The sequence below is a fragment of the Corythoichthys intestinalis genome, chromosome 5 (assembly GCF_030265065.1).
Source record: "Corythoichthys intestinalis isolate RoL2023-P3 chromosome 5, ASM3026506v1, whole genome shotgun sequence".
Lineage (NCBI taxonomy): Eukaryota > Metazoa > Chordata > Actinopteri > Syngnathiformes > Syngnathidae > Corythoichthys > Corythoichthys intestinalis.
In genome coordinates this window covers 25,017,549-25,044,308 of record NC_080399.1, presented here as the reverse complement: position 1 = coordinate 25,044,308, position 26,760 = coordinate 25,017,549, and the positions used below count along the sequence as shown (strand labels likewise).

The following is a 26,760-nucleotide window of genomic DNA, read 5'->3' as shown; positions in this document are numbered from 1 at the left end:
TCAGGACATCCCTAGTTTTCATACAATACCGTTTTATCCAGGCTAAGGGGGTTCATCTGTGAATGATGATGATAATGATGGCGTACATAAAAGGGATCCAGGAAGCCATGTCTCTGCACAATTGCTGCTTTTATGGAAAAAAAAAAAAGTTTACATTAAAAAAAAAAAAAAAAAAAAAAAAAACAATCACACGATGGGACTATTCTGCAGGCGCACATTGAGATGGTGATGTTCAAACCATATATTCTGCAGGCCTACAGTGAATGATCAGGTTTCAGTGTCATTGATTGCCATAGACGTCCAATCCATTTTAACTGGGAGTGGCTGGCTGGCTGGCTGGCTGGCTGGCTGGCTGGCTGGCTGGCTGGCTGGCTGGCTGGCTGGCTGGCTGGCTGGCTGGCTGGGTTGGAGGTCTGAAGCCGTCAATGGCAGCCAATGTAAACAGGAGTCTGGGTGCAATGTGGTAGGGCGCACGCACATATCCGCTGCACCATCAGAGTCAAACTCATCGTAGATAATCATAGCTTCCCTCAGAGGGTCATTATGACTGTGAATGCGGCACCATATTTTTCACACTATAAGGATCACTTCAAAATCTGTTTTTTTTCCCCAAAGATTGACAGCGTGCCTTATTTATGAATGTTTGTTGTGACTTCAAACCTATTTTGTTGGATCGCAAGGTCGCTGGAAGTCACTCACAGCAGGGGGTGCTGAGGACCATCAAAAAACTGCCATCTCGGTCCAAATTTGCTCGTGCGTTTTCTCCATACAAGGCATACACAATGGCAGTACACACACATGCTGGATAGTTTACGTACTACTACTAGGCTACTACAAAGATGACGTTCTATTTCATTTGGAAAAAAAACGCGCCCGTGTATTATAATCCAAATCATTGATGCTAAACGGCGCAATGACACAGGAACACATTTGAAAACTTAAATGGCAAATAAGCCACACAACACTAAAATAAATTGCACATGAATATCCAACAGCGCTCTGCACGGCTGCAGCTCAACAGCAACAACAAACAATATCATTGCAACAATGCAAGCATATTTTACCTATTTGAAGACGCCAAAGGACAAACATCTTCATTTTCGAATTGAATTTGAGGAAATGTTGCTATTTTTGTATAGAAAAAATTGCTAATTCGTTTTTGTGCCATGTTAACGCCTCTTCTGTTAACGGTTTACTTTTCCGTTCCAATAGCGCCTTATTCAAAGTGACTCGGTAGCAAGCCAGGTGTCAGGTGGTGACCATGTTATTAACAAAAAAAAAAAACTTTTTCAATATACAGTCATCCCTCATTGTTGCGGTTAATGGGGACCAGAACCTGCTGCGATAAGTGAAAAACCGCGAGGTAGAATTTTTGTGTGTTTGTGTGTGTTCAATGTCTTTATTCAGATTTAGCATTGGAAAGAGATATATTTACATAAGACATGTATATAGGATGTACACATGTATATATATATATATGCTGTCAAAATTATCGCGTTAACGGGCGGTAATTATTTTTTTTTAATTAAGTTAAAATATTTAACGCATTTAACGCATGTGCGGAACAACCCACTCACGCATTGCCGCGAACAGACTACAATGGCGCCGTTTTATGTATATTGTGAGGTAAGAGGCAGAGACAAGCGAGTGGATTGGACACAGGCATTCCTTGGAGCCGTGCTATTTACTGGTATAAGCTTTGGCATCTCTTCCACAACAATTAAAACTATTGTGTCGAGCGACGTGGAGAAGAATGACAGGAGATGAGCTTTTTCTTAACACAACGCAGAGAAGATATACCATTTGCAGCCACCACTGACAGTCATGGTTGCCCAACTCCCCATCATAAATTTGGGCAGTTAAGAACAGTTAAGTCGCTACAATATCATTTAGTGCAAGCACAACAGAAATAATATTCCTATCACTCAAAAAAAAAAAAAAATGTTCACAAAAAGAAAAGCGCTCAATGCAAACAGAACTGGCATTCCCAATCAAAATAGCTATGCAAAATAATTCTCAGACTTTGGTCAAACTCTATTCAAACATTTCGTTTAGCTCAACAAATACACTAGGTGGCGATATTTAGTCACAATATACAAACTATCAAAATTACTATAATTTGTACTCACATTTATCTTTTAAGAATTACAAGTCTTTCTATCCTTGGATCCCTTTCATAGAAAGAATGTTGATAATGTTAATGCCATCTCAATTTATTGTTATAATAAACAAATACAGTACTTATGTACAGTATGTTGAATGTATACATCCGTCTTGTCTTATCTTTCCATACCAACAATAATTTACAGAAAAATAGCGCATATTTTAGAGATGGTTTGAATTGTGATTAATTACGATTAATTAATTTTTAAGCTGTGATTAACTCGACTAAAAATTGTAATCGTTTGACAGCCCCAAAACATCACTGCACTAGAGGAGATCTGCATGGAGGAATGGGCCAAAATACCAGCAACAGTGTGTGAAAAGCTTGTGAAGAGTTACAGAAAACGTTTGGCCTCCGTTGTTGCCGACAAAGGGTACATAACAAAGTATTGAGATGAACTTTTGGTATTGACCAAATACTTATTTTCCACCATGATTTGCAAATAAATTCTTTAAAAATCAAACAATGTAATTTTCTGTTTTTTTTTCCACATTCTGTCTCTCATGGTTGAGGTTTACCCATGTTGACAATTACAGGCCTCTCTAGTATTTTCAAGTGGGAGAACTTGCACAATTAGCAGTTGACTAAATACTTATTTGCCCAACTGTATATATAGTGTATATGGTTTTTAATCACTTAAAATGCATTATAAGTTTTGGACATGTCCCAGGTGACATTGGGCGAAAGGGGGACTAAACCCTAAACTGGTGCTTGCAAGGTTTCAATCTTTTAAAGAGTGACCTCAATCTGGAGTTTTGGTGTTTTAGCAAGAAACATGAAGTCAATACACAAGATGTTCTTTGTGGGTCACACAAAATCATGTGGTAAAGTGGATCTGGCCCCAGGCCTTGATTGGACATTTACCCCCTTTTGCGTCTTTCAGAAGACTTCTAATAAGTTCAAGTATTCAAATCGTGAAAAAGTATGACCCCTATAAGATCGTAAACTCAGCAAAGCAAGGTTGTGACACCACCAACAGTGGCTGACAAGAAACGGACGCCATTAATGATGCCGAAAGGTTGAAAAGTTTGACAGTGTAAAGCGGTTTGCGCCCTCGGTGGCGAAGTAACACTCGTCACGTTGGCTCGCACGAGTGTGATGGAATGCTGCACTTTGTCTGCTCTGTCGCCGGCCGCAGGCTTCAAACGGCACCTCCCAAACTCCTTGACTGTCACTTGTGCTTACACACTGGTGTATTCCGGTAGTCGGGGGGGGGCTTTTATCACAGCGACTGAGGCGAGACGCCAACGTGGCACCGTAGGATATACACTGCAGCACATTTCTTGTTCTTGAACTTTATTTAGCACTTAACAGCACGATGTGTTGCTCAGTGTCACTAATGACATTACATTGACACTGTAAGTAGCTGCTAACAAAAGCCATTTGCGTGGGCCTAATGTGGGCGGGAACAAATGATTTTTTTTCCCCAGAAGTTAAAAAAAAAAAAATGCAGAAAAAAGTCACAAGTATCCAGAAAGTCTGTCATTTTGATTTGAATCTGAATCAGAATGTCTCGATAAATGGCCAAGAGGTTACAGTCCATTTTTTTTTTTTAACATTCATTATTTTTTAACTCATTGGCCACCATGTATAGCAATAGACAAACCCAAGTTACGCAGCAACCTCGGCATATTACCACTTACAAAACTCAAACTAAGGAAACACACAAGCGTCCTGCCCTTGTAACGCTTTAATTTTAGTTCATAAATAAAATCATTGGCTGGCATTGACAGTGATAGACTTCCAATCCATTTTAACTGGGTGGAACGGCCATAGGCGGATCTACTATTCAGGCGAAGTAGACAATCGCCTTAGGCCCCCAACCAGTAGGGGGCCCCCAACCAGCTGCCCTTGCCCCAACGAGCAACGGCTTGGGCCACCGGAGCCAGCAGCACTCCCAGCTATTCGTCATGCATAATTATGTCAGCATACCAAACAAAAAAATAACAAAACAAAAAAGAAAGCCATTTGAATGTGGAATTTATATTATCTCCCCCCCCACACACACACACACACACGCACAACAATGGACTGTTCCACGACGACGGACTGAGTATCAGTCGCTTAGCTTCATTTAGCTCACTTAGCTGTTTGTTAGCTTCACTGAGCTCACCCGTGGTTTTCACGCCACTAAGCTTGCTATTTTTACAGCTCACTTGATACTTAGCACGTCGGCTATCGTTTATTTCGAACACATGAGCGAACGTGCTCTCCATGAGAGCCAAAGTGCAGTGAGGGAGAAGTTGAGAACAGGCCTCTAATGCCTCTTTTAACTTTCTTCACACCGAACATAAAATACACGACAGCACGCCCTGTGGTGAAACAATGTAGTACAGTTCCAATCAGTCATAAAATTACACAGCTGGTTAACAGCAAAAGCACGTCATGTTCGTCATATAAATGATGATTTCTGGAGTTAATCCCACTTACTTCAGAATTAATATTATAATATGTTGAGTAAATACTACATAATACAGATTCTACACTAAGAATAGATTTCAAATGACACTCTTCATGACAAATATGATTGGCAATGAATAACTATTATAATTATTATACTACTATTATGTATAGTAGTATACTATAATAATATTGCTAGTTTTTTTTTTAAGAATTGTTTTGAATAATGTTGGAAAGGCAAAGTCAGTGTTCTGAATCTGTTTACTTTCCATTCTTTTGCACTAGTAAATGCTATCAGCATTTAATCTCATTGTTTGTTTGTGATTAATTATTGTTATTAACATGATTATTTGTACTTTAATAAAGAATTTAAGTGTTCCAAAATAGTTATGAGAATAAATAAGCGTCAACAAAAATTTCATTGCTAAATTAGTAAAAAAAAAAAAAAAAATTGTTAGATTAGTCGATTAATAGTAAAACTAGTCGGCTGACTAATCAGGAGAAAATTTGTCGTTTAGGACAGCCCTAGTGTACCAGAACATATTTCCTCCACACCCTTCTCACCTTTTTAACCCCTGACTCATGAAGAGGGCCCCTGGATATGTTCGCCTTAGGCCCCAAAATTGCCAAGTCCGCCACTGAGGACAGCAAAGATCAATGGCTGCCAGCTTCCCGCAGTCAAAATGGATTGGACGTGTTTTGCAGGCAATGGCCAAAAACCATGATCATTCAATGCCAGCCATCCCAATTAAAATGTATTTGAAGTCTAACACCGTCAGAAGCAGTGAATGGATGAACTAAGACACACCCTTAAATGCTGTAGGAATAAAAAGTGGTCTATTTTCAGTTTTTTCATCCAAATTCACCCTGAAAATCTTTTTTTTTTTTTTGCCTGTACCATTCAATTACTTTTGACCATTCTAAAAAAAATTGATGTAAAAAATAAATAAATAAAACCTTCATCTTCTTCCATGTTTAATTATTAACATATTTTTTAATTTTGATTTGGTTTTTGCTTCCTGCTGTGACACAGCAGCCTCCTGACTCGTCTACTTGATGTAATATGCAGCAAATGTTGAGTCGAGGAGAGCTCCACTACTGAATGCCTCCACGGACACAAATGCACACACACTTATTTGCGCATGTTTATGCACCACTGTGTGAATAAACAGCAATATCGTGTGTGTTTGTCTGTGTGTCACTCTTGGCTCCACATCTTATGTCAGCAGTCTGTTCCAACAGCAGCCTGGCATCTTCATATCATGAAGGTTCACACGCCAGCTGGCACAAAGAAGCCTTCGATGCCACGATGACGGCACATCACATACACACACACAAACGTGTGCAGAGATGACATAACAAGTGTTGCGTAACACACACGCCACATCGCGATAAGGACCACTCACTTGTGACCTATGCTCACAGAGCGTGCTCTGTGATTGCTGGTGACAGATGTGTAATGTGCACCACCCAAAGGGCTAGGGTCCCTATGACTCGCCGAGTGGTGATGAAGTGTTCTGATGGGCCTCCAAATAAGAGAAATAGGATGAAATGTGATATTTGCTTTTCCCCTCCACCACCTTTCAGCTTTCAACACACGCTATAAAGGTCATTTAATATACGCGTCATTCCAGAATCGGAGGGCATTTTACGTCCAACTCTTCAAATTTTAACCCTAAAGTGACCAAGCTATTTCAGCGACCGTATTCGATTGGGGTCATTTGTGATCCAATTGACTTTATACAGGAATATTTCTATGTAAATGGTTGCTTTAGGGTTCTTCATATTTACAGTATTTCACTGTTTAATATATTTGTCTATCATCTTACGCTATAAGGTTTGTAATTAGATTTTTCTTAAACACAAAATAAGCCAAACAAAAATAAAAACACACACACCCTGATAGAAAATATATCACAATAATGTATTATAGGGCTGCAGCTATCGAATATTTTAAGAAATCGAGTATTCGACTGAAAATCGGATAAAACATTTTTTTAGGTAAGGAGCAATTATGAATATACATGAGAAAACAAGACATTTCATCTAATATTGAACCATTTTCAGTCAATCAATGTCTTGATTTTCGATGTACATTGTTGAAAACAGCCAACAATTGCATCACAGAAGTGAGTAGAAAAAAAAAACTTTTTTACTGTTTTCACTCAAAAACTTCTAGATCTTATTTAAAAAAAAAAAAATCTTATTTCTTACCTAAAAATTTCACTACGCTTGATAACACTCTGGAGCTGCAGCTATCGATTATTTTAGTAGTCGATTAATCGATGAACTACTTAGTTCGAATAATCGAGTACTCGGATGAACATAAAAAAAATTAAAATACCTGAGCTGGGCCTCAAACGGTATTAAAAAAAAAAAAAAAAAAAAATTAATCAAATAAAATAAGGATCTACATATGTACAACAAAAGAACAATTGGCTAACTTACAAAGCAAAAGTCACTAGCTTAAATGCTATAAAATACTCGGGGTTTTTTTTGTTTGTTTTTTACAATACTCTTAACGAATGGTTCAGACACATATTCCCACAAAAATTGGCTAAATATACCTTTAAACTAAATTACAAACACATTAAAAAAAACACTAGCTCAAACAAAAACCTAGCTTATGTTGGCCATAACAGGGAGAAGCTGGATTTGGCAATGTAAAATGAGGCAGACGAGAGGGCAGTGTATCCACCCAAATCAATAAAACTAAATGCAAACACTTTCAAAAACAAACCATTACAACGCCACTTTAATTTAACGAATACTCGAAGTAGCAAAATTTAGTTCTTATCTTTTTTTTCTAATCGAATACTCGAGTTAATCGATTAATCATTGCAGCACTGATGTATTATAATAATAACATATTACGTTTTGACTAGAAGTCAAATGATAGATTGATATGGGATTTTCAAATGCAGATGCCTAAATAATCTAAAAAAAATTTAGCCGATTGCCAATATCGAAAGCCGATTTATTCAGCCAATATTTTAGGCCGATATCCTTTTTTTTAAGCACGCAGATTATGAAAGACATTTTTTCTTTAAATTGCTTCAACAGCATCATATTTACAGCGATGACCTGAGACTTAAAGGATTAATTTTGGTCTAGTGCTACCAAACCAATGAATTTAGCACTTCTTTTTATGATTATACACACTCGGCAAGAACAGTACACTATTTTCAAATAATTAAACCCACCAAAACATCACGATGAGATGTAAATAAGTGAGAGTTTAAGAGGCCATGCTAAATCTAGTGCTAACGCGAATGCTACGCTAACGCTACAAGTTACATTTAGAGTGCAAGGATCACTCAATAAACACTGTAAAAAGCTAAAGCAACATTGCATATTCTCTCATGCAAGATAAAAAAAATATTAGGGCTGTCAAATGATTAAAATTTTTAATCGAGTTAATTACAGCTTAAAAATTAATTAATCGCAATTAATCGCATTCAAACCATCTATTAAATATGCCATATTTTTCTGTAAATTATTGTTGGAATGGAAAGATAAGACACAAGATGGATATATACATTCAACATACGGTACATAAGTACTGTATTTGTTCATTATAACAATAAATCAAGATGGCATTAACATTATTAACATTCTGTTAAAGCGATCCATGGATAGAAAGACTTGTAGTTCTTAAAAGATAAATGTTAGTACAAGTTATAGAAATTTTATATTTAACCCCTCTTAATGTTTTCGTTTTAATAAAATTTGTAAAATTTTCAATCAAAAAAATAAACTAGTAGCCCGCCATTGTTGATGTCAATAATTACACAATGGTCATGGATGCTGAAACCCATAAAATCAGTCGGACCCAAGCGCCAGCAGAGGACGACAAAACTCCAAAAAACACAAGTGACAAGTGGACATTGCACTGTGCTGTCATTTTAATCTGTTTGAGCGGGGCATGTGCGTTAATTGCGTCAAATATTTTAACGTGATTAATTTTAAAAAATTAATTACCGCCCGTTAACGTGATATTTTTGACAGCCCTAAAAAATATATTACAATAGTTACAAACAGGGCAAGTCTGGAGCTTCCTATAGCAACCTGCTTTCAAGCTGTTGAATGGTCCTTCTGGGGTCCTACCGTCAGTCAGCGGTGACCACAGCTGACCACACAGATGCCTGATAAAAATCATTTTTTAAAAATCTTATTTTGTTTGTTAATCGGCCGATGGCCGATGTTGAAAAAAATAGTCCATATATCGGTCGACCTCTAGTTTTGACAATTCTTCTCTGTTTCGTTTTTGAAAACGCATGTTAATTTTTATTTATTTCCATTTTTTGCATCGAAATTAAAAACATGAAATTTTGCACACAAAAAAAGTTTCTTAAAAAATAAAATAAAATATGTAAGACACAGTGGTAGATTATTAGCATCAAAGTACAGAAAAACTGGTGACTAGCAAATATACAAATACTTTTTTTTCTTTAATTATTTGCATAAGTAACTTCATCCTCTTGACGGAGATAGGTAGTTACGTGTTACATTTACTAGGTTACATTAACTTGAGTACCTATTTGAGAAAAATGTACTTCTAAGAGTAGTTTTATCACGACATACTTTTTATCATTACTTGTGTACTGGAGTAGATTTGTGAAGATGAAGCACTGCTACTTTGGTCTACACTAGTGTCTCTAAATCTGTCCTTTTCGTTATACATTTTAGATTTCACTTTATTTTTACCAGAAATGCCGACAGTGGCTCTGCCAGTTTCACCAATGAGACATTGCAAGAATAATCACATGACTCCATTATACAAAGAGTACAGTTACATGACCAAACAAAAGCTTGCAGTCGGTCAGTCAGTCCTATGATAACACCGGCCTGTTCAATCACATAGCATCTTTAAAGTGTCGTAAAAATTATTTTTTCATTCATTTTCCGAGCCGCTTATCCTCACGAGGGTTACGTGGGTGCTGGAGCCAATCCCAGCTAACTATGGGCAGTAGGCAGGGTACACCCTGAATCAGTTGACTTCCAATTGCAGGGCACAAGGAGACAAATGACGATTCATGCACACACTAATGCTTAGGGATAATTTAGAGTGCTCAATCAGCCTACCATGCAAGTTTTTGGGATGTGGTGGGGAAACCGGAGTACCTGGAGAAAACCCACGCAGGTACGGGGAGAACATGCAAACTCCACACAGGAAGGCCGGAGCCCGAGATTGAACGCTTTATCTCAGAACCGTGAGGCGGACGTGCTAACCACTCTGCCACCGTGCCGTCATTGTAAAAAATAAAATAACTACAAAATAAACTACAGTATTTAACCAAGAGTCAACATTACCCGAAAGCGCGCATTTCAGCCTCACTCCCAGTTTTTATTTGGAAGAGATGGACCACAGAAAACCAGAGATATGATCATTTTAATTTTATGGCAGGAAATATGTTTTCTCCACTAGAGGACACTCTACTCTTTGGGCGGGTGATGTTTGCTTTTTGTAGATTTTTGTGCATTTTTTGGCCTAATATGGTCATGTAGTGGGTTGTAGTAATAATAATAATAAAATAATAATAATAACAACAGTTCATATAGATGACCTTGTGCTGAGAACAAAAAATATACCATTTAAAAAATATACACTCACCGGCCACTTTATTAGGTACACCTGTCCAACTGCTCGTTAACACTTACTTTCTAATCAGCCAATCACATGGAGGCAACTCGGTGCATTTAGGCATGTAGACATGCTTTAAGACAATCTCCTGCAGTTCAAACCGAGCATCAGTATGGGGAAGAAAGGTGATTTGAGTGACTTTGAACGTGGGATGGTTGTTGGTGCCAGAAGGGCTGGTCTGAGTATTTCAGAAACTGCTGATCTCCTAGGATTTTCACGCACAACCATCTCTGGGGTTTACAGAGAATGGTCCAAAAAAGAAAAAATATCCAGTGAGCGGCAGTTCTGTGGGCAGAAATGCCTTGTTGATGCCAGAGTTCAGAGGAGAATGGCCAGACTGGTTCAAGCTGATAGAAAGGCAACAGTGACTCAAATAACCACCCGTTACAACCAAGGTAGGCAGAAGAGCATGTCTGAGCGCACAGTACGCCGAACTTTGAGGCAGATGGGCTACAGCGGCAGAAGACCATGCCGGGTGCCACTCCTTTCAGCTAAGAACAGGAAACTGAGGCTACAATTTGAATCGAAATTGGACAATAGAAGATTGGAAAAACGTTGCCTGGTCGGATGAGTCTCGATTTCTGCTGCGACATTCGGATGGTAGGGTCAGAATTTGGCGTCAACAACATGAAAGCATGGCTCCATCCTGCCTTGTATCAACGGTTCCGGCTGGTGGTGGTGGTGTAATGGTGTGGGGAATATTTTCTTGGTACTCTTTGGGCCACTTGGTACCAATTGAGCATCGTTGGAACGCCACAGCCTACCTGAGTATTGTTGCTGACCATGTCCATCCCTTTATGACCACAATGTCCCCAACTTCTGATGGCTACTTTCAGCAGGATAATGCACCATGTCATAAAGCTGGAATCATCTCAGACTGGTTTCTTGAACATGACAATGAGTTCACTGTACTCAAATGGCCTCCACTGTCACCAGATCTCAATCCAATAGAGCATCTTTGGGATGTGGTGGAACGGGAGATTCGCATCATGGATGTGCAGCCGACAAATCTGCACCAACGGTGTGATGCCATCATGTCAATATGGACCAAACTCTCTGAGGAATGCTTCCAGCACCTTGTTGAAACTATGCCACGAAGAATTGAGGCAGTTCTGAAGGCAGAAGGGGGTCCAACCCGTTACTAGCATGGTGTGCCTAATAAAGTGGCCGGTGAGTGTATATATCAGACATTGTAAGCAGTTACTCACAATGCTACTCATTACTTGAGCATACATTTCACCTAATACTTTTATACATGTACTAGAGTATTTTTTTGGATGGCTACATTAATAATAGTAATTTTATATAAAACTACACCTGCTTGAGTAAAACCTTTGGCTACTCCACCCACGTCTGCCTCTTGGTCAGCATGAATGAAAAAACAGCTAGCTAACTTCTAATCCTGAGAAAACTAACATTTGTATGAACTACAGATTTGCAAGCCTGTTACCTGAAACCCTGTTAGTGTATCAATTCCAAATACTGTAACAATCAAATAAACCTGATGATTAAAAAAAAATACCATTGATCTTAAAGATGATCTCATCAAGCCCTTGTCTGTCCTCATTCGGATATTATGCTAATTAATGCTATCATATCAGAGAGGACATCCAAAAAGCTCTGTCAGGTGACACTCAATAAAACAACATGAATCACTATTGACGTTTTGATGTATGCTGATGTGATAAAAGAAAGAATAAGGCAGACCTTATCTTCTCGCACAAAGGACACACATCCTGTATTTCATTGACTGTGGCACTTTCATAACACTAAATCACAGCAGCTATTTTTCTCAAATTTGTCCCTGTGGGCAATCTGTGGACACAACCAGGACGCCCCAAGGGCAGCGCTGCAGAGAAAATTTGTTTGCTCAATTCCTTCCCTTCTTTCCTTCAAATATGGTGACTACTGGAGCACCATGAAGGCATAGAGAGTACTGTTATTTGAGTCCTATTTTCATACTTTATGTCTATCTTGAACAGCGCGAGTCTGTGCCAGGCGAAGGGGCGTTTAAGACCAGGATTTGGTCATTTCGTGGACAGGCAGAAGCCTGCTCTTTGGAAAGCAACGGAGAAATAATAGAAAAGTGACTTTTTGACTTATACCCTGGCAGCTTTAGGAGTATTGTTGATATCTGACACTATTCATCAATGGAATGTATACAGTCAGTATGAGCTGTGTGCCAAAAAATCGATTATTAATAATATCGATATTTTTTTTTCTTAACAGCGAACAGGAAGGGGTTATGGGGGGACAGAAGAAAAGAAACACAAGAAAAGAAAGAAAAGAAACACAAACAACAACAAGAAATACATTGAACGCCTACACTAACTATTAATATGTTGGTGCTATCGTCAACTAGATGTATTTCCGATTGACACCATGTGGGGGGCCTGTTGACCTGGGAGAGAAGGGGAGGGAGGTGGGGAAGTGTATGAGCTAAGTGATTGGGAGGGGTAGATAGTACACAGATCGCTCTGTGATCTAGAACCCAGTAATCGTGTGAATCCCTTGTGAGTGTAAGCCCGTTGGCAACCAACCCTACGCCGCCCCACCGCCAGTCCCGGCATCGGGACCCCCCCACCAGAGCGCCCAATCACATCCAGCCGCACGCAAGCCCTGCCGAACACGTGACAGCCATGCAGACGAGCGGGGACACCGTGCAGGAACCAACCCAGAGCCACGACCCCCACCCAGCCAGCCCGTGGGGGGGCAGCGCATCCCTCCTCCCGCAGCCCAGCAAAGGAGTCATTGGACCCCCCCGGGATCCAAGTTGGATCCCATCAACCCGCCCTCAGGGATGGGAAGAGGGGACGCACCAACAAACCCACGCCCGCCCCCACCCCCGTCCGCTCACCCGGCCCACGAGCCACAGCCACAGGCCCCCAACCAGCACAGCACACCGCGGGACCCCCGACAGCCCACCAAGCTCAAAAAATCGATTATTAAATGCATCGAGATTCGACACGTGACGATTCGATTACAATTCATAAATATTCAAATGTTCCCTAGTAACTTTATGACAGCCGCTAGTAACAGAAAGAAATTCAAGACACGTCTGCCCCCCGGACATCTTTAACGGACGCACGCACAACGTTATGATGGATGCAGCTGAAGTTACTGAGTGAGAGATTTACTCCTGTTCAAAAGACTCGAAAATAAATTGGTGTTTGATACAGGTAGGGTTCCGGCAGTCGCGCTCTGTGCGCAAGTTATTTTTTAGAGCTAAAAAGGGATGAGATATACTTCGTTACTCCTTGGATTTCACTTGTTCAGCAGTAGGTTCAAGTCGTGTTAATTGGGAAAAAGTCCCTACTGTTTTGCTACGTCAAGTGTTCGTCTATCAGAGGTGAGTACACGAACCTTCTTGTAATGTTTAACTTTTATTGTTGTTGTTTGTGAGATGTTACTAGTTAGCGCCGAGCGCTATGCTAATTAGTGACTTCACTAACATGTATTTCCTTGTCAATCTGTACGTTGTTTGGTGGTGTACAAAAGTTACTCCAGATGCAGAACGTTTAAAATCAGGATTAAGTGCAGCGGTAAGACTACAAACATGCGAAATAGAACAGAAATCAGTGGGAAAAAAGTATATTGGTTAAAAGAAGTCTTGTTTCTAAAGACTTTGTTTGTTTCCAGAAAATTTGGTATTCATTCCACCAGTGAGGATTTTATTGTATTGTTGAGAAAAATAAGTTCTACCTTTGAAACAGCTTATGTTTTTGGACCTTCTTGTGAAAAAGAACATCTCAAGGTTAGCTGTGTGTTGTTTGGCAAGTTGAGAAATAAGTAATGCCTTTAAAGTGGTTAATGATTTTGCACTTTCTTGTTAAAAAAAAAAAGCAGCTTAAGGGCAGCTATTTGTTGTATGGGCATGTTTCCATGTTCCTGAATCATTAGGATATTTTAAATAAATAATGGACATAAATTTGTCTGGCGACTTTATTAATTTGTAATGTATGATGCATCCATAATCGTGATAATCGTGATCATCGTCAATACCGCGATCATCCTTCAATAATTGAATCGTAACACCCTGAATCGTAATCGAATCGTGGGGTGCCTAAGATGGCACAGTCCTAGTCAATATACAAGTACACTATTAACAGACTGCAATATACTCAGAGTGCAGCTTCCCTGTACAAATCATTTGTGACTTAGGATGAAGCTCAACCTCGCAACACTTATTAACTCTCTAAAAACATTGTGCTCAGAAAGTGTCGCCAGGAGGTTGCTGGGAAGTAAAGAGAGTCTATTTTTGTACGCTCACTGATTCCCTACATCATTTTTGGGTGCTGTAATTGGCAAGTTCATCCACGGTTGCAGGCAATCAGTATAATTTCTTAATGATACCAAAGATTTGCTCTCATCACAACCTGTCACCATGAGCTCTCACAAGCACTTACAGGCTATTAAAATGTCTCCCCGGATGTGAATGTCTGTTAGCCCCAAGGCTGATGCATGACATCAAAGATTCTTTTACTCTCCTTTTCTTTTTTTTTTTTTTTTTTTTTATAGCTGCAGTGCAGAATATGTAAGCACCCATCGCTGGCGGCATAACACAAAAAAAGTGTGCCCTTTTGGTTTTGGTGATGGATTTATGTTGCTACGTTTCGCAAGAGTACTGCTAAACTCAAAGGTCCCGGATGTCCATCCATCCATTATCTGTACTGCTTATCCTCACAGAGGCCACGAGAGTGCTGGAGCCTATTGCAGCTGATTATGAGTGGAGGCAGAGTACACCAAAAACAATTTGCTAGAAAATCGCAGCCAAGGAGTTGAATATCCAATAAATTAAGTCATGCAATCATGTGAAAGCATGCAAAGAACTGAGAAATAAAGAATGAAAGAAGAATATCACACAGTTGCAACCTAACACATACATATTTTTACATTTATTTATATATAAATATACTGCTTTTTATTATTTTGATATTTTATTTGATCATTTTAATAAACATTGTCAACGGCACTGAAAGAGCTATATTGTGTTGCTAACCTGAAGGCCTCGATGAGTCTCTCCACCTTCTGCGCTTCTCCTTGCACACGCACGTGAGCCTGGAACTTTCTCAGTGCCTCGTCCAGCTCCATGCCTGAGAAATCCATCTCGTCCACCACACAGCTGTGAGCAAACATACACACGAAAGTATTTTTAAAAAAAGAAGCAACAATTTAACACGCAGGAGAGGTGACGTTGGCCTTTGCATCCGAAACATTGCACACAAACACACACGCTGAAGGCAAAACCTTCCTCTTACAGTCATACTTCCATTAGTGAGCTACTGACCTGGAAGACACACACACAAGCGGAAAGCGGAAAGTGATTACAGTGGCAGATAAGAGGCATGAGAGTCACATAATGACAATCAAAGGAGTACATGAAAGAATGTGCCAATGGCTGGACTACATACAGTACGTGAACGTATGCGTGCATGTATGTGCATTAACCTATTTGGACAATCTGTGCGACAATCTTAGCAAAAAGCTTTTCCCTTCCTCCCTCGCGGATATGTCTAAACATGAGGATGAGTGCAAAAACATGAGCATTTTGAATGAAAGCGTGTTGTACAGTATTTATGCAAGCCAGGGTGTTATCACATGCACTTAAGTACTAAGAAGGGGCCACAGAAGACAAAAATAGTCACTTGTGACTCACTATTAGTCTTGTACTATTCCTTATTATTCTATTAAAATGTTTGAATGATTAATAAATAATGTGACAACAAAAAGAAGTCACAAAGGAAAGTCGTTGGATATTTGTAATAGTGTTGCACCGATACCAATACAGCATTAAATGGCATCATCGGTATCAGGGAGAACTAAGACGTAATGCACTGATACTGCTCAAAATGTACTCTTAGTGATTTAGTTTCCAAGTGCCAGTGCCCCACCCAAGATGACTGACATATACACGCTGGCGTGAACACAAACGCTAATCACCTGTCGAAAGATGTCCGCCAATTAAAAACACTGCCAAAAAAGTAGACGAAGATGAAAAAGAACAAAACAAAGAAGATAAAAGGTAGAAAAAGAACTAAAAGTAATTGAGTATTTCTTTTTTAAGCTTGAAGATAGTAGAGTCAGGTCCTGTGGTGTTTTGAGCCTAGGAGAGTACCATATTTTTCGGACTATAAATCGCACCTGAGTATAAGGGGCCTTTTACATGGTGACTCTCCGAGAATACGAAAAATGTCAAATTTGCATTTGCATTTGCGTCTCCATTTGAACAATGTCGCGATTCCGCATGACATGAAAACGATGTAGTATTTATGCCAGGCCCTAGGGGGGGGCAGTGCAGATTTAATGGGCGACAGAGAATGATGCACTTTGACCCCACCAAGCTCCCTCAGCCTGGAAAAAAAATATGCCCGCCCACTCGAAGCAATGTTTCATTTTTCTTTTGTTCAAAAAGGCACAAAAACTGAAACGTTCAACATATTTAATTTAAAAATATTATTCCACTATTCCGCCATATTTGCTGTTTTTAATGTTTAGTAGCACCGCTGCGCACGCCCAATGTGACGTGTACGAGTGCTGACGTTAACGACACGGTCTCGCGCCGCAGGAGCCTTTGATATGCATGCCGAGGAAGCCCCCCTCAACCACCCGCAATCGGATTCTTCCACTTTGGAGGCAGGATTCAGAATTTTTTGTCCTCGCCTTCCATCTTCGCCCACACCATATGCACGCGAGGCGAGTCCGCAACTCAGTCATTGTGTCTTTGTGTCGCAGAGTCGCCATGTAAACTGCCCCTAAGTCGCACCAGCCATAAAATGCCCAACGAAGAGGAAAAAAACATATATAAGTCGGATCGGAGTATACTGTAAGTCGCATTTTGGGGGGAAATTTACTTGATAAAATCCAACACAAAGAACAGATCCAAAACACCAAAATAACATGTGCAATGATATAATAATGTGTTAAAATTTCACAGATAAGAGTATAAGTCGCACCCCCAGCCAAAAACTATGAAAAAAACTGCGAGTTATAGTCCGAAAAATATAGTAGTTTGAATTTTCAAAACATAATATGGTGTTGTTGAATGTTTAAATTTAGCAGATACTGTCTCATGTTATTATGAACACTGACATTGACATGAGCATTTATGAAGATGTTAGCTCCTGTAGAGGGAGGGAAAACGGGGGAAAGTAGGCTAGCAAACTTGTTTGGCCTGCTAGCATAAGTGATTAACACTTGAACTAAGCTAATGTACTTGTGTACAAAAACAACATTTTGGCCTTTGAGAGCAATTCAAAAGTTTTAGAGCAGTTTATTCGTTCATTGGTATACCAGATAGAAGGTGATTTAAAAAAAAAAAGTTGTTCTGGATTCACACTATTAGTTTATTTTTCCTGTTTCACAAAGGTTTTTAAACAGAGTCTGACCAAGCTATGATAGCAGTTACTTAAAGGGATCCACAGTTATAAAGACTTGTAGTTCTTAAAAGATAAGCGTTATTATTTGTTAAAATAATTTAATATTGAAACACCTCTTGATGTTTTCGACTTTATACAGCTTTGAAAATTAGTTTAAATAGTGGGTCACCATTGTTGTTGTTGACGTCGCAGGGCGGTGACGTCACATGGTTACGCTGCCGAGCTTCCACACTATGACTAGAGCGACATAAACATGTAATCTGTTTAACCCTTTCAATTTTAACCCGAGGGGAACATTAATGAGCATGAGAGCACTGTCAATATTTCACAAAACGAGCAGCAAAAGCAAAACGAACAGGAAAGACGGGATGAGACGTGGCAAGAGTAGGGAAAAAAAGGGTGTTCTGCCAAAATGTGCTACCCCGGCAAAATGTCTACAAGAGGCGAATTTGAGATACAGACAGAACATAAAGATGCTTTAAGAAAATACTTAAACGTAATAATAGCAAATAAAGGTGGTTTAAGTATGCTACGTGATTAATGTGGTCAATAGATCAACAATCTGCCTTAAAGCTACCACGAGAAAACAATATGCTTAAAGGTGTGAGAGGGATAAAAATGCAAGAAGTATTTTGAGGCAATAAAAAGGTAATAAAAGACTGAATAAAAGTACTCTCCGCTTTTAACTGATGAGTGCACGTGTTGGAGGACTTGCCGCGTAGAAGGAATTGCAGTAACCTGGTAGTATTCGTCAAGTAACACTAACAATCTACATCAGGGGTCCTCAAATACAAATCTTGAAGGTCCACAATTATTTTTTGCCATACAAGCATGGGTCCATTTGTTAATGTCAGTCAAGTACAAGGCAGGTCGAAGGTTGTAAAGGTGGTGTTCTTTCGACCAAACAAAAATACAACGTACATTCTGATTAAAAGAAATAAATGAAAACATTTTTTTGACTTAAAATAAAAATACCAAAAAAAACATACAGGTACAATGTTTACACATGTACACTAAATAATTGACTAGATCTGTCAATAAGGTGCAAACAATAACTATTGACAGTACATTTTGTAACTGGAGAAAACTTATCTTCAAAAGAGCTGTGCTCTTCAACATAATGGCGTTTCAAATTTTCACTTTTTATCAGAGCAACCGTCTTTAAGCATATTAAGCACATAGGTTTGCTATTTGCAGTTGGTAAAATAGACGCATATATGTCATTCCATTCCTCATTGAAAAGGCAATTTTTGTTGTCCACTTTTCTTGTCCTGGTCAACTTTGAGCATGCCGTTTTGTTAGGTTCGGTCTTCTACTAGTGGCACATGTGGTGTGGGTGAACGTTGTTTAACATTGTGATCTTCTTTTGGTGGGATGTGAGGTGTTAGTGAACGTTGCTTAACGTTGCCCTCATGCAGCGAGTGCCGGGGTTACACGGGGACATAAATAAATAAATCACATTTGCTCACAGTATGACTCACGTTCCTGAATGAAAAATAAAGTACACGACAGCAAGTACAAACAGATTGCAAAGTGCCAGGTGCGACTCGTGTTTGAGGTTGCTGATACTGCTGCGTTCCGTTCACGCTAGCTAGTAGCATCAGGGGTCGCGTTAACCGGAAATTTTCCGTCGTTGACCGGTTTTTTAAAACGGTGACGGAAAAAACTGAAGTCCGTCCGTCATTTTGACAGGTTGCAATTCACACCCCAGACCACAGGGTGGCGAGTTAACATATTAATTAGCTATTGTCTCTCTTAATGCATGACGTCGTTGGATATTCTGTCAGAATATTGTAGCGTCACCGGGGTCTGGCGGCGGCACCGTGATTGACACATCAACGCGAGGTTCTTATTGGTGCACCCGGTGTGCCAGTGCGTCATCCAATTGATGGACAAGATTGCCGCCTGTGTATAAACCCCAATCACATGACGTCACAACTCCCCCCCCCTGACCGGAGCCGCCATATTGTGTGTCAGCTCGTCATGTTTACACATTACCGCTACGTACATGCCTCCTATTACGGCGTGTTTTTCTGCTCGTTAATATTAATAATCAAAATGGTGAAGGCGTGTGTGGCGGTTGGTTGCTGTAACAGAGAAGATAGACGGAGAGACTTGAAGTTCTACCGTATTCTGAGAGACCCGAAGATGAGAGCGAGATGGACTACTGTAATTCGACAAGAAATCTGGGCACCAAACGATCACCACAGACTATGTAGTAGTCTTTTTATATCTGGTAAGATGCATTTAATATATATTTAGAAGATTTTGGGCCGACAACCACAATTAAGATCATTGTGTGACGTTGGTGATTGGGGTCTATATCGTTGCCTCCTTTTCTTTGGGGGCGGAGTTGTTGGCGGTAAGGAGAGTAAAAAGGGAGAAAAATACCACGACTTCCGTGTCTAATTTTTCGCTGCCAAGCAAGCGTTACAATATTAATTAAAAATGAATGAAATCTAAATACTATTGAATATGTCATCATTATCATTTTAAAAATTTAAATGACGGGTAAAAATAGACTATGACCGGATTTTTATGACCCTGTCAGTCAAAATGACAGACAACGAAAATGTCTAGCACAACCTCTGAGTAGCATGCACGCTCTCTCAGAAATCAGCGCATCCACGCAGGCTCTCTCATTCAATCAGCCCCTCGTTGTCGTAGCGGTGACAACGGAAGTGAAAACATGGAAGATATTCGACTAAAAATCAAACAGAATTTAGCGATAGGATAGTAGCGCATAGCGATAGATCGGCGATTCATACAAATGATGTATGTTGAACAAAAAGTTGTTTGTTTTTCTTTCGTTTTTTCGTACGTCCTTGGGTCCGCAAAAAGGTGTGCCGTGGACCATAGTCCGCTAATTGAGGACGGCGGATCTACGTCATCACCCCGAGCGTCCATAAAACATGGCGCCCTCCGTAGGTCAAAACATGTACTAAATATGATAGATTTTTAAATCAGTGGCAATATTTTATGTGTTTCTAATGACATATTTTAGTAAAAGAGAAGAAATGTAGCTTATTGGAGCCTACAAGTCTTTAAGTCTGAGGTTCCCTTTACAATTTCAAGTGAGTATAATAATTTACTAATAAAAGAGAAAAAAATGTTTTTGTATATATATTTTTTCAAACAACATCGGCCGATACCACACAGCTAGTTATCGAAATTGGTATCGGGAGATTCGGGAGCCAGGAAATGGTATCAGTTATTTTGGAGTTGAAATGTTTTTCTTATTCATAAAAACTTGGGGTAATTATTTTTATGTTATTTTATTTTTTTAATCAAGCTTAAACTCTCTGTAAGGCGAAACTTACTGGAAATTCCAAGTCACTTTACAGTGATGCGGATTTATAGTATAAACAATATATAATAATATATTGCAGTTTACATTAAATTTCTGTGAAAAAAAAGACCTTTACCAACAGGGAAGAAAACATTTTTTTGTCTCATTGTCAGCTACTGTATAACAGCTTCCATGTTGAATTCTGTGATAGGATCTCTTTCCATTTCTTTTTAGTGCTTTGGTAGTAATGCAACGTACAAGTCACAGCTCATTCTCAACCTTGGAAAGCATTTGACAAAAAACTCTCAAGATCTAAAGTATAAATATATATATATATATATATATATATATATATATATATATATATATATATATATATATATATATATATATATATATATATATATATATATATATATATATATATATATTTTTTTTTTTTTTTTTTTTTTTTTTTTTTTTTTTGCCTTTTCTAATTCAATTTTATATAGCTCTCACCACTCAACTCGAAACTTCTAAAGTTGTTGCTTTTATGAGCTTCTTTTGTAACCATTCTGCAACTTTGAAACGTGACAACGAGTCCTGGAGGTGCTCGAAAGAGAGGACGGCCGATTTAAATCTTAAGATAAAGTTTGGAAGCTGCCACTAATGCAACTCTAGGGTGTAAAATACCTCACTATATGGCTATATCTCACCATGATTGTGCTTTTGCCTGTGCTTATTACTTGCAGCGAGCCATAATATCACCATGGCTGTCAATGCACAAGTCAATAAAAGTAGGAAGTGCTAAACCTGCAAAAGGTCTTGTATAATTCATGGCTGCGGCCCAGCAGCCCAGCATCAACGTGAATGATGCCACTGATAAAATGTTGAAAGCAATGATAGCTATTGAATGATGGGAAATGTAGGCACTGTTGCCAAAGTTTCTGCAACGACTACAGAAAAATGCTATTCTGGATGTGACCTGAATGGATGCAAAAGATTAATATTTTGGCTTTAACCCTTATTAGACCGCTCATTTTAACCATTGGTAGCCATTCACGGTGCTAGAAGTCTGTTCCATTTAGACTGGGAGTGGCTGGCAGCCCTCAAAGTCAAATTAGATTGGATTGGACGTCTAGCGCAGTCAATGGTACTGGAATATGAGCCAGTCCTCCCAGTTAAATGAATGACATTGATTGTTGTTGATGGCAGGCAATGAGTTAAGTACGGTAGTCCCCGGGTTTTGACCGAGTTTCGTTCCTACGCTGGCGACGTAAACCGAATTTCCGAGTTAATTTAGAATGAACCCTTTAAGTACCCCTAAATCTCAAAAATAATTATCCAAAAAGTCAAAAAGGATTGTATTGTGTTTAATGATGGAGGATACACTGCCCTCCTGTGGCAGCGTTGGGTCTGACTGGACTGTCGCCTTGTATGACTGAGAAGCAGACTCAGACGTCAGACATGGAACAGTGTTGTTTTAGTCAAAGACAACGACACGGAAAACATTTTGTTAACGAACATTTTTTTCATGACGATGACGAGCTGAAAATGCATCTTTGATGAGTTTAACGTGATGAAAGGATTGTCAATTTACGTCTGACGAGACGAAAACGACATGAAAATGTGCCATTGTACCCGTTATATGTCCACAATGTGTGCCATTTGTGCACGTAGTTGTTTTTTTTGTTTTTTTTTGTGTGTGCTGTAGTCAGCCAGCTTGCTGCGAGCCAGCCGTCATTCACATGGCTTGCGCACGGCCCCACCCTCCTCCGAGGCAGTCCAGATGAGTAGTGACCTAACATCAACATTAATGGCGGCTCCAGGCGCGAGGATTCGTGGACGCATTTTATCTATAATCTGACCGAAAGAAGCTCCCGCTTGACAAACTTGCGGCCACATACTTGGTGGAGAAAATACTTAAGTACCGTATTTTTCGGACTATAAGTCGCAGTTTTTTTCATAGTTTGGCTGGGGGTGCGACTTATACTCAGGAGCGACTTATGTGTGAAATTAGTAACACATTATGATATCATTTCACATGTTATTTTGGTGTTTTGGAGTGACACTGATGGTTGGGGTAAACTTGTTAGCATGTTCTTTATGCTATAGTTATCTGAATAACTTAATAGCTATGTTACGTTAACATAACGGCCACGTTCGCATTTTGTTGTTCATGCATCATGTTACATTATCATACTGTACACTTATTCAGCATGTTGTTCTTTATTGTATTTTTATTTTAAATTGCCTTTCAAGATGAAATATCTGTTCTATGTGCTGGATTTTATCAAGTAAATTTTCCCGCAAAAATGCGACTTATATATGTTTTTTTCCTCTTCATTGGGCATTTCATGGCTGGTGCGACTTATACTCAGGTGTGACTTATAGTCCGAAAAATACGGTACTACGAATCTGAAACGGCATCTAAAAGTTCGACACGCTGATATTTATGCGAAGGTAAGTTGTTGAAAGTCATTTTAAGATATCATAGACCTATAGTTTTATTCAGCAAATGGTCCATTATCATTTTAATATGTATTTTGCACATTTTTGGTGTAAGTGGAGCACTGAGTTTAGGCTAATATTTTAGTTTATTTGCGATGCTATTATGAATAAGCTTTTGAAAGCAAACAATGTGCAGCCTGCGAACATCATGTAATGGGGAGAACATTTGGCCATATTTGATCACGCAGCACGCGCTTTAACCTGTATTTGTACTGCCTAAAAGATGGTGTAAAGACGTGTTGCTGTTCCCCATAGGGTTAAAATGACAGCAAATCTTAATTGACCTACTGTATATAAGGTTTGAACATATGCAGCATATGTTTACAAACAATGACTGAACATAACTCTGCTTATTAAGCACGTTGCTGCATGCTCCATGGGATTATCATAACAGACTGTAACGGAGCCCATTTTTTCCCCCCTTGATTAATCGTTAACTTCTTCACTTGCATTGACGGTAAAATAAGTCCTATCTTTTGACTCTTTTCATCCTTCTGCTGTGAAGTTGTCAGTTTTGCAGATAGTCTCTAGGTAGGTTTAGTGTTAGGGTTAGGGGTACCCCTGGCAGCCAATATTGACATACTTTGTCAGCCCTCCCACTTTTAATGAACTTGACATCTAGCGTCGTCAATGGCAGTCAATGAGTTTATATAAAACACCAAACAGGCTAGTTACAGACCCTTTGCAATAGTCTTTTTCATGCTCTAGCCTATATGTGTTGAATTACAACATGCTAACTACTGTAAATAAATATTCAGGTACTCTTGTCGTGTATACAGTGCCTTGCAAAAGTATCCGGCCCCCTTGAATCTTGCAACCTTTCGCCACATTTCAGGCTTCAAACATAAAGATATGAAATTCAATTTTTTTGTCAAGAATCAACAACAAGTGGGACACAATCGTGAAGTGGAACAACATTTATTGGATAATTTAAACTTTTTTAACAAATAAAAAACTGAAAAGTGGGGCGTGCAATATTATTTGGCCCCTTTACTTTCAGTGCAGCAAACTCACTCCAGAAGTTCAGTGAGGATCTCTGAATGATCCAATGTTGTCCTAAATGACCGATGATGATAAATAGAATCCAAATGTGTGTAATCAAGTCTCCGTATAAATGCACCTGCTCTGTAATAGTCTCAGGGTTCTGTTTAAAGTGCAGAGCATTATGAAAACCAAGGAACACACCAGGCAGGTCCGAGATACTGTTGTGGAGAAGTTTAAAGCCGGATTTGGATACAAAAAGATTTCCCAAGCTTTAAACATCTCAAGGAGCACTGTGCAAGCCATCATATTGAAATGGAAGGAGCATCAGACCACTGCAAATCTACCAAGACCCGGCCGTCCTTCCAAACTTTCTTCTCAAACAAGGAGAAAACTGATCAGAGATGCAGCCAAGAGGCCCATGATCACTCTGGATGAACTGCAGAGATCTACAGCTGAGGTGGGAGAGTCTGTCCATAGGACAACAATCAGTCGTACACTGCACAAATCTGGCCTTTATGGAAGAGTGGCAAGAACAAAGCCATTTCTCAAAGATATCCATAAAAAGTCTCGTTTAAAGTTTGCCACAAGCCACCTGGGAGACACACCAAACATGTGGAAGAAGGTGCTCTTGTCAGATGAAACCAAAATTGAACTTTTTGGCCACAATGCAAAACGATATGTTTGGCGTAAAAGCAACACAGCTCATCACCCTGAACACACCATCCCCACTGTCAAACATGGTGGTGGCAGCATCATGGTTTGGGCCTGCTTTTCTTCAGCAGGGACAGGGAAGATGGTTAAAATTGACGGGAAGATGGATGCAGCCAAATACAGGAACATTCTGGAAGAAAACCTGTTGGTGTCTGCACAAGACCTGAGACTGGGACGGAGATTTATCTTCCAACAGGACAATGATCCAAAACATAAAGCCAAATCTACAATGGAATGGTTCAAAAATAAACGTATCTAGATGTTAGAATGGCCAAGTCAAAGTCCAGACCTGAATCCAATCGAGAATCTGTGGAAAGAGCTGAAGACTGCTGTTCACAAACACTCTCCATCCAACCTCACTGAGCTCGAGCTGTTTTGCAAGGAAGAATGGGCAAGATTGTCAGTCTCTCGATGCGCAAAACTGATAGAAACATACCCCAAGCGACTTGCAGCTGAAATTGGAGCAAAAGGTGGCGCTACAAAGTATTAACGCAAGGGGGCCGAATAATATTGCACGCCCTTTTCAGTTTTTTATTTGTTAAAAAAGTTTAAATTATCCAATAAATTTTGTTCCACTTCACGATTGTGTCCCACTTGTTGTTGATTCTTGACAAAAAATTAAAATTTTATATCTTTATGTTTGAAGCCTGAAATGTGGCGAAAGGTTGCAAGGTTCAAGGGGGCCGAATACTTTTGCAAGGCACTGTACAATGGGTGCCAAAGAAAATGAGCTTGCTCTTTGGATTGGGCGTCCAGGAGTTGGTTATTAGTTTTGTGTTGTTTTAGAGTTATCAAGGTTTTGGCCAATTTAAATTTTCAAACATGTTATGTATGCTTCCTTAGGTTCCTTATAAATTGTAAGCTACATATGACTTGTACTTTCCTGCACAGCAGGAATTTTATTTTACTGCAATCAGTGTGTAAATTTCACCAAAATAAAGGTAGTGTTGTGAAAATAAGTGTTTACTTGACTGCCAATGTTCATTCGAAATTGTTGGAAACTTATTTTTTTACTAAAACCTTGTGTATCCATCAACCAATACTAGTCTAAAAAATTTTGAGTTTTCTATAACTAAAACTAGACTAAAACTGTTGAGTTTTCGTCAACTAAAATAGACTAAAACTGAATATTTGTCGACTAAAACTAGGCTAGAACTAACACATTTTGAAATGACTAAAATATGATTAAGCCTAATAAGTATTTTTGTCCATAAGACTAAGACTAAAATTAAAAGCGCTGGCGAAAAAAAACCCACACTGGGATAAAGGATAGCTGTGCTCTGGTTTGCCCACATAAGGCTGTAAGTTGTTTCAGCTAATATATGTTTGTGTATGCATTTGTAATTAAATTCACAGCTACAGTTTGTGGAGTTACGTGTGAGCAATGTGCTATGAGAATTGTAAATACGTAATTATTCGTGACATTTAAGATAGCGGATTTTTGCTAGGCAAATTAGGCTCATTTAATCTACTAAATTTACATATTGATCAGACTAGATGGATGTTTCAACACCAATTGTTTTGTGTCAAGTGTTTTGTTACAATGCGTGTCATTTTGAAAATAAGTGTACAGTACATATGTGTGTTGCAGCCTTACAAAGTACAAAGCTTTAAAAAAGCACAATTGCCTTGTTTACTGTCTGTAAGGCTGAACAACTTCACGTTTAGTGAGGACACAGCATGTAAAGTAAAAAATAAGATG

The 26,760-nt window shown here is 39.1% G+C and overlaps 1 protein-coding gene across 1 annotated transcript in view; it reads right to left on the bottom strand.

Moving 5' to 3' along the window:
* iqsec3b (IQ motif and Sec7 domain ArfGEF 3b) overlaps positions 1-26,760 on the bottom strand; it is a 129,435-nt gene that overhangs the window by 34,088 nt on the left and 68,587 nt on the right. The window contains exon 7 of the mRNA XM_057836675.1: positions 15,208-15,330. Within this exon, the coding sequence (XP_057692658.1) occupies positions 15,208-15,330 (123 nt within the window). The remainder of the gene's footprint in view (positions 1-15,207; positions 15,331-26,760) is intronic.